Below are 9,425 nucleotides of genomic sequence, written 5' to 3' on the forward strand. Positions count from 1 at the left end.
AATTACACTTTTTAAAAGTTTTAGAACTTGATTACACTTTCGTAACAAGTTTTATGACTTGATTGCATTTTTTGAAAGGTTTAGGACTCAATTACATTGCTTTTAATATAAAAAATATATAATAATGGCATTGCTTTTCACCTGTATGATTCATGTGCAATTTATGTGCCGGTCACGATCAACTAAGATTTACATACAACTCACAAGCAACATCACATGGGACTTATGTGCGATTTACCTGCTCTTAAAAATAAAAATCATGTTTTGACCGACTTTCATTTTATTTTTTTTTATATAGATGGGTGGCCTAAACTTGAAGAGCGCACACAGGTAATGGTTCAAAGAGAACCTTCCAAAAGCAATGCTAGTACCCAAAAAAGAAGAAGAAGAAGAACCACGACTTTCATTTTGAAAACGACCTTTAACGTTTGGAGAGAGCACTCCAAGAGCAGTAGATAGACCACCACTTTCACATTGAAATAACCTTAATGATCTGTATTTTAGTATGAGAGCTATGTGTAAAATTGATCAAAGTCTTATAATTTAATTGCAATACTTGTTAAATTATATATCGAGTTTGAAAAATAAATAATAATAATAATAACCCGAATTGACCCGCGGGTCATATTCTCCTAATTCATTCTACCTGAAAACATAAAGGAAAATCTGTAAAAGCAAAAAAAAGAAAAAAAAAGATTTTGGACCATAATATCGTAAATACTTACTTATGCTTTTATTGTTTTAGGATAGCGGGATATTTACCATCCGTAGACCGGAATGTGTTAAATGCCTCTTGAAGGCGTGTAGCCAAATACATGTTATTGGCTATGGGTGCTTGTTGCTTTTGCAATTGAAGAGATGGAGCAGTACATAAGACGCGAAAATGAGTTTAAAAGAACGGTATAAATAGAGGCTTTTATTTTTAGAAATTTGATATACCTAATTGGCTTTATGAGAATCATGTAAAAGGGATAGTAAGATAAACTCCAACATTCGTTTTAACTTTTGCTAGTGCCGTGCACCTCAATGCACTTATTTTGATTATTTCTTAATTCTTTTTTGTAAATTATCTTTTCGATGTAGTTATCTACTGCATTTTTTTGGGCAATTCATCACCTCAATTTGGCATTTAGTTATGTATATATTGTGTCTTGCTGGAGTAGTAGATAGACCACTACTTTCACATTGAAATAACCTTAATGGTTTGTATTTTAGTATGAGAGCTATTTGTAAAATTGATCAAAGTCTTGTAATCTAATTGCAATACTTGTTAAATTATATCTCGAGTTTGAAAAATAAATAATAATAATAATAATAACCCGAATCGACCGGCGAGTCTTATTCTCCTAATTCATTCTACCTGAAAACATAAAGGAAAATATGTAAAAGCAAAAAAAAGAAAAAAAAAAGATTTTGGACCATAATATCGTAAATACTTACTTATGCTTCTGTTGTTTTAGGATAGCGTGATATTTACCATCCGTAGATCGGAATGTGTTAAATGCCTCTTGAAGGCGTGCAGCCAAATACATGTTATTAGCTATGGGTGCTTGTTGCTTTTACAGTTGAAAAGATGGAGCAGTACATAAGACGCGAAAATGAGTTTAAAAGAACGGTATAAATAGAGGCTTTTATTTTTAGAAGTTTGATATACCTAATTGGTTCTATGAGAATCGTGTAAAAGGAATAGTAAGATAAACTCCAATATTCGTTTTAACTTTTGCTAGTGCCGTGCACTTCAATGCACTTATTTTGATTATTTCTTAATTCTTTTTGTAAATTATTTTTTCGATGTAGTTATCTACTGCATTTTTTTGGGCAATTCATCACCTCAATTTGGCATTTAGTTATGTATATATTGCGTCTTGCTGGAGTAGTAGATAGACCACCACTTTCACATTAAAATAACCTTAATGGTTTGTATTTTAGTACGAGAGCTATTTGTAAAATTGATCAAAGTCTTGTAATCTAATTGCAATACTTGTTAAATTATATCTCGAGTTTGAAAAATAAATAATAATAATAATAACCCGAATCGACCCGCGGGTCTTATTATCCTAATTCATTCTACCTGAAAACATAAAGGAAAATCTGTAAAAGAAAAAAAAAGAAAAAAAAAGATTTTGGACCATAATATCGTAAATACTTACTTATGCTTCTGTTGTTTTAGGATAGCGTGATATTTACCATCCGTAGACCGGAATGTGTTAAATGCCTCTTGAAGGCGTGTAGCCAAATACATGTTATTGGCTATGGGTGCTTGTTGCTTTTGCGGTTGAAGAGATGGAGCAGTACATAAGACGCGAAAATTAGTTTAAAAGAACGGTATAAATAGAGGCTTTTATTTTTAGAAGTTTGATATACCTAATTGGCTCTATGAGAATCGTGTAAAAAGAATAGTAAGATAAACTCCAACATTCGTTTTAACTTTTGCTAGTGCCGTGCACTTCAATGCACTTATTTTGATTATTTTTTAATTCTTTTTGTAAATTATCTTTTCGATGTAGTTATCTACTGCATTTTTTTTTGGGCAATTCATCATCTCAATTTGGCATTTAGTTATGTATATATTGCATCTTGCTGGAGTAGTAGATAGACCACCACTTTCACATTGAAATAAGTCTGTATTTTAGTATGAGAGCTATTTGTAAAATTGATCAACGTCTTGTAATTTAATTGCAATACTTGTTAAATTATATCTCGAGTTTGAAAAATAAATAATAATAATAATAATAACCCGAATCGACCCGCGGGTCTTGTTCTCCTAATTCATTCTACATGAAAACATAAAGGAAAATATGTAAAAGCAAAAAAAAGATTTTGGACCATAATATCGTAAATACTTACTTATGCTTCTGTTGTTTTAGGATAGCGTGATATTTACCATCCGTAGACCGGAATGTGTTAAATGCCTCTTGAAGGCGTGCAGCCAAATACATGTTATTGGGCTATGGGTGCTTGTTGCTTTTGCGGTTGAAGAGATGGAGCAGTATATAAGACACGAAAATGAGTTTAAAAGAACGGTATAAATAGAGGCTTTTATTTTTAGAAGTTTGATATACCTAATTGGCTTTATGAGAATCGTGTAAAAGGAATAGTAAGATAAACTCCAACATTCGTTTTAACTTTTGCTAGTGCCGTGCACTTCAATGCACTTATTTTGATTATTTCTTAATTCTTTTTGTAAATTATCATTTCGATGTAGTTATCTACTGCATTTTTTTGGGCAATTCATCACCTCAATTTGGCATTTAGTTATGTATATATTGCGTCTTGCTGGAGTAGTAGATAGACCACTACTTTCATATTGAAATAACCTTAATGGTCTGTATTTTAGTATGATAGCTATTTGTAAAATTGATCAAAGTCTTGTAATTTAACTACAATACTTGTTAAATTATATCTCGAGTTTGAAAAATAAATAATAATAGTAATAATAACCTGGATCGACCCGCGGGTCATTTTCTCCTAATTCATTCCACCTGAAAACATAAAGAAAGATCCGTAAAAGCAAAAAACAGAAAAAGAACGGTATATAAGATGCCAAAATCAGTTTAAAAGAACAGTATAAATGCCTCTTCAAGGCATGTAGCCAAATACATGTTATTTGATATAGGTGCTTGTTGCTTTTGCGGTTGAAGAGATGGAGCAGTATATAAGATGCCAAAATCAGTTTAAAAGAACGGTATAAATAGAGGCTTTTATTTTTAGAAGTGTGATATACCTAATTGGCTCTATGAGAATCATGTAAAAGGGATAGTAAGATAAACTCCAACATTCGTTTTAACTTTTGCTAGTGCCGTGCACTTCAATACACTTATTTTGATTATTTCTCAATTCTTTTTGTAAATTATCTTTTGGATGTAGTTATCTATTGCATTTTTTTCGGCAATTCATGACCTCAATTTGGCATTTGGTTATGTATATATTGCGCCTTGCTAGAGTAGGGATCTCCAAGGTACTTCTTGTTTACAAGGATTCTACCTTCTCACCTTCTTTGTAAAAGTTGTAATCCGATTAATTCATGCTTTCTTTGGATCAATACTTGATCGCCATTTTTAAGTTGTTCAGGAGTATTCGAATTGATTATTCTTATTATGACAGGATATGACCTACATTTAACTGTAATTGAAACCATTGCCTTGCGATTGGAAGTAATCATGAATTATATAAGAAGGAATTTAAGGATTGATCGTTGAACATTTAGTACAAGCAGGCGTGAGTCTCTTTGTTGATACTTTTTTGTAATGACTCGTTCATTGACATTAAATCTAGAAACTGTGTGATTACTAAGGTGCCTAGCTAGGTACATTAGCACAAGACAGCCTAAAAGTATATGGCTTGTTGGAAAATGATTAGAATGAAATTTTATAATAAATGTTATGATTCGTCATGTCCTCCAATAACCTCTTTGAATACTTCAACAATTGCAGAAGTTATTACAGGTGCACTGGCCAAGGAAGCACGGTAAAGAATCGAGTCGAGAGATCGTTCCAAGCCCCTCGATTATGGTCATAACATACGAAGGCCAACATAATCATCACAGCCTTAGGACTCTTCCGGCCAAAACTTTGCCGGGATGTTAATGCCTTCGGATTTCCGATTAACATCTCCTTACTTTCAACAAGAACTATTGGTTCAGTTACTCCAAATGGAAAATAATCACCAAGACGACACAATGTCCAAAGACTCTACACGGACTTCAAGCGCTTTCCTCAAGGCCTCCCTCCCGAATGCAAGAACTGAGATATTGTAAATTAATTATACTCAAGTGATAAGTGAGAACAATGAAGCCCTCTTTTTGCCCATTTTCTTTTCTGTTTTTTTGGTAAAATGTAAATATTATAAAACAAATGAAGTACAGCAGCTTAGGGGCATTCCCTAGCATTACAAATAGAGCTAATGATTCGAAAATATGGAGATAGGAAGTCTCCATATAGTAACCAATACAACATTTGATTGAGAAGGTCTAATTTTTTGATAGAGCGATGCTTTACCTCTTACATTTTTACGCACCTTTGCCAAAATGATATGGCTGTCAGTAGTTTTGTTTTGAAAACGTCTTCTATTGCGTTCCATCCAAATGCAATAGATGGTTGCTAGAAAGGACACCGTGATGAGTCTTGCCGTCAAGTCTTTGCCCTTTATTGCTCTAATTATCCATTGAAGTTCCTCATTTCATCCTCCTAAAGGACACTTAATCCCTTGTTGTGCAAGGATACTACGCCACATGCTGCATGTCCACTCACACTAGAAGAACACAAATGTGTTCTGTCTTTTGCACCAGCCCTACAGAAATGACATTAGATATCAATTAAAGACATCCATTGGGCAACGATCTCTGCTGTCGGTAGTCTGTTTCTGCAAACTAGCCAACCAATAAAATTGTGTTTGCTAATGCCGCTGCACCAAATTAGGTTATACCACTCCACAGTTGGTCCCACATACCTGAGTTCGTCATTTAGTAACTTGAGATAGGAATAATCGAGGTTAGAACGAGTCGCAATTTCAGGAGGTAGTACCAACTCCATGCCATATTGCCCTTAATGTTGAACTGCATAATTGGAGTGCCTCTGCATTTGGTGTTGTGAACCCATATACTCCAAAGTGGAGAAGACGGACGATTGATGAGGTTCAACATCGTGCGGCCCAACAATACTTTGTGCCATTTATTCAGATTTGGTAAACTCAATCCGCCTTCCCTTTTAAGTGAGCAAACTACTTGCCATGCAACCTTGTGCGATCTATGATATACTGCATTACCGGCCCATAAGAATGATTGAGAGTTTTCAGAGTCGGTCCAAGAGGCTGGACCAGAAATGCCTAACTTGGAATTCCTAATTGACAGTAGTAGTCACATGGATGGGGGCCTTTTCTGTGGTCCAAGACAAAGAAAATATTTGGTCCTTGCGAAAGGCCAATTTAAACGGGAGAATACACAATTAGACAAACAAGCTTGTTTTGTCGACTAATAAGCAGATTTCTAAGCACCCCATTCTCTTTGATCCTGTTCGTAGAAAAATTCATGATTAATATTTTTCCTAAGATATTTCAATCATGTCCTTGGTCGGGACAACCTTATGAAAACCAGACAAAATCACCATTGTCTATCATTCACAGATCACGAAAGGGCGCTCGGAAAGGACCAAAAATTTCACTTACATAGAACGAAACTAACGTTCATACGAATCACTTCTAAATGCCAGCAATGCAAGAGGTCTCACCATGAGAAGTCCCGTGGATCTATTTTTAGAGCAGATCTTGGTTTGAGTAATCTCTACATTTAGTAAACCATGGGAAATACCGCCCTATAGACTTAGGTATAACCTAAAGTTTGACCTGGAGTCACCCTCCTCACTGTAGACTCTCGTTATTCCCAAAATGTCCATTTTAAAACTATAATCATCAGACTTCATAGATGGACCTGCCATGCAAGTTTTAGCAACTTGTTGAAGAACGTTCATTTAAAATTGATTTGAATAAAGAAAGCGATACAACTGCATCTCTCGCCAAATAAATGAAACACGTTATTGAATCAATTGATGGATCACTTGGGAGAAATCTGGATGGGCATCCCATGGACGGGGAATGGGAGGGGGTCCATGGTGATCGGCTCGTCGGGATGGATCAAGGACCAGTCGTAGTGGGTCACGACGTGGTGCACGAGCACGAGGATGTTCATTCTTGCTAACTGGGACCCAGCACAGACTCTCGGGCCTCCTCCAAAGGGCACGTACACATACGGCGGTTTCGCTTCATTGAACCGGTCCGGGTTGAAGCTCATCGGGTCTTGAAAGTGTTCCGGGTCGTAATGCGTCCCATAGGTTGTCCACAGCACCTGAAATTAGAATGGCTCCATAAGATATAAAGTCGGTGTATTCCACGTGTATGTAATACATTATCATGATTCTTGTCGACTTAGGTCGTCATGTCAATACGAGTATTTTGAAATCATGTAATTGTGCACGGCATTTTTTCAAATCATCAATTTCTTTGCCTCTCAATTTATATATCTTAAGCGAAACGGTGAAATCTAGGTAGGGAGAGATTTAAATCATGAACAAGTGGCTCATTTTTAATACGGCTTCGACCGTCATTTAATAACTCAAGTTAAGGAAGATGCGGGTGACTTCGTTGCCATGCATGCTTGTGATGAGTGCATGACGACTTTAATTTAATTAACAAGCGTGCATGTGCCCTGGACAATGGACATTCTCTTTTCAAAGCAACTTCAATCATATGAGCGTGGGCGGCGTACAAAGGTTTTCTTTCACGATTAGGTCAATTGATATGGAGTAAAATAAAGTATGGCCGGTGTTGGACCCGGTCTATGTTATTCAACGTATTGGCATGTGGCGTTAATGGGTCATGAAGGGGATGCAACGTTGCCACTTAAATAATCTTTTAATTGAAAATGGAGTTGGATCGAGGGTTTCAAGACTCAATCTAGGCCTCCGATGTGACGACAATTGACTCTTTTCTTGTTTGACCATCACGACACGTCGTTTTGAGAGATGAATAAGCCGTAGAGATGCATTTGTAGTGAATTAGTTCTAATTTCACGAGAATACAAATTGAAATGTTGCGATTGGATTAAAAGTTATGTACCTTCCATCCTTTTGGGATGGTGAATCCTTCGTACTCGATATCGACGATGGCTTTCCGGAAAGAGCCGAAGATGGGAGGGAACAATCTTATGGCCTCACGAGCAACCTTCCACGTATAACTCATCTTCTTAATGTCTTCACCATTGATATCCTCCCATTCTCTTTTTCTGCTCTTGATATCCATATGTTCTGCAAATGAACAAAGCTCACTAATTTATTAAAAAATAAATATAAAATCCCAAGAGAAAATTCTAATAACATAGTCCATATTTTTCATGCAATGTCATCGATTGAAATCCATCTCAAATATCAGCAATCTTTACCCTGGGTTCTGTGACCTAGACTACGTACCCTTACTAGAATGAAAATCATATACTATAAACTGATCAAAGACACGAGAAAAAATAAGTCATAAAACATGCAACAGATTTTCACCTTTTAGTAGCAACTGATAGCAATCTGGGTGGTGAGCCAGCATTCTAAAGGTCATGGCGATGGCAAAAGAGGTAGTGTCGTGAGCTGCAAACACCATCAACACTATGTTATCGATCACCTCCTCCTCGCTCATCTCGCCCCGCAGCATCGCCGCCAAGTACCGTGGCAGCAGCACTGCCTCACCCTCCTTGTTCCTGCCTCCACCTCCTCCCGAATTCTCTCTCTCCAACTCCTCCTTCTTCTTCCTCACAATCCTCACCAACATGCTCTCTATCTCCTTCCTCGCTCTCATTGCCCTCGAAAAACTAGTCCCGGGGACCGTTACTGGTGGCGTGAAGACTCCCTCCAAAATCCTCTCGAATATTTCCGGCATTCCCGTCTCCACATCTATCCCTAACAAACATTCGAACACAATGTGGAAGGTCAAATTTTTGGTAAAGTGGTATAGGTTGATTCTCTCCTGGCCACTCCAATGTGCATCTAGGTGGCGTTGTACTAATTTGCTCAACTTTGGCACTAAAGACTCCGCTGAGGAGCTGCCAAGGCTAGAGGCGATCAGTCCATGGACGTGGCGGTGTTGCTCGCCATGCTTTTCCATGATGGAGTTCTTGCCCATGAGCTGAACTGAAGAAGAAGGCCACGAGCTTATCACCAGCTTGAACTCATTGGATAAGAAGAACTGGTTTGCTTCGGCTCCACTTACTATCACCGTCGGCGACCCCATCAATCTAGTTTTGAAGATCTTGCCATGCCTCGCGATGCGAGGTTGGACAAAGTCATCGAATAGCCGGTTGGCTTGCTGGGCCCTGTAGAAATCCATGGTTTCGCCGAGCCAAGGGAGGCCCATTCGGCCCGGGGGTAGTTTGCGCTTGGTGTTGGCACATTTTTGCTTGAGTTTGAGAAGAAGGAACAAAGGTGCTAGGGCTAAAATGAGAGGGAAGAGCCAAGAGGAAATGCAGTGGTTGATCTCCATGGCCAAGAAAGAGTGCGGACGTTATGTTTGAGAACTAGGGAATTTATAGTTTGCTGTGTTGTTATTGTGATGATAGGAAGGATGAGGGGTCTCTATATATAGGTGATGCCCCACTGGTTGAAGCATGACTAGTAATAAAATAATCAAACAAGTTGATCTTACAACAAGTCAGATAACTATTAATATCTAAGAGGCACACTGAATAAGTTATTAATCTTATAGCACCATGTTTCAATTTGTCCACGGGAGATACATTGCATAGCGCCATGCAACTCTTTTTTTTTAAACTTGCAATCATGAGCCCAAGTAATCATCAGCTCAATTCCGTCGTACCTGTTAATCAAATCAACAGTTCAATATCATATCGAAATACAGTGGAGCTTGCACTATTGTCAGGAGAAAAACACGCA

The 9,425-nt window shown here is 37.4% G+C and overlaps 1 protein-coding gene across 1 annotated transcript; it reads right to left on the reverse strand.

Moving 5' to 3' along the window:
- Nucleotides 1-6,547: 6,547 nt before the first annotated feature.
- On the reverse strand, nt 6,548-9,015 carry LOC115682706 (taxadiene 5-alpha hydroxylase). Its single transcript, XM_030606998.1, has 3 exons — nt 8,043-9,015; nt 7,609-7,796; nt 6,548-6,838 (listed from the first exon to the last, which is right to left on the reverse strand). The coding sequence occupies exons 1-3, from the start codon at nt 9,013-9,015 to the stop codon at nt 6,548-6,550; spliced, it is 1,452 nt and encodes a 483-aa protein (XP_030462858.1).
- Between the last annotated feature and the right edge of the window lie 410 nt (nt 9,016-9,425).

Source organism: Syzygium oleosum, unplaced genomic scaffold, assembly GCF_021117445.2.
Source record: "Syzygium oleosum isolate NSW1041296 unplaced genomic scaffold, Sole_v2.1 Sole_v2.23, whole genome shotgun sequence".
Classification (NCBI taxonomy): Eukaryota; Viridiplantae; Streptophyta; class Magnoliopsida; order Myrtales; family Myrtaceae; genus Syzygium; species Syzygium oleosum.

Coding starts and splice junctions, on each gene's coding strand:
- LOC115682706 (XM_030606998.1), bottom strand. CDS start 9,015: ATGGAGATCAACCACTGCATTTCCTCTTGGCTCTTCCCTCTCATTTTA. Junction 7,797..8,042: donor CTATCAGTTGCTACTAAAAG/GTGAAAATCTGT, acceptor GTTCATTTGCAG/AACATATGGATATCAAGAGC. Junction 6,839..7,608: donor CCATCCCAAAAGGATGGAAG/GTACATAACTTT, acceptor TTCTAATTTCAG/GTGCTGTGGACAACCTATGG.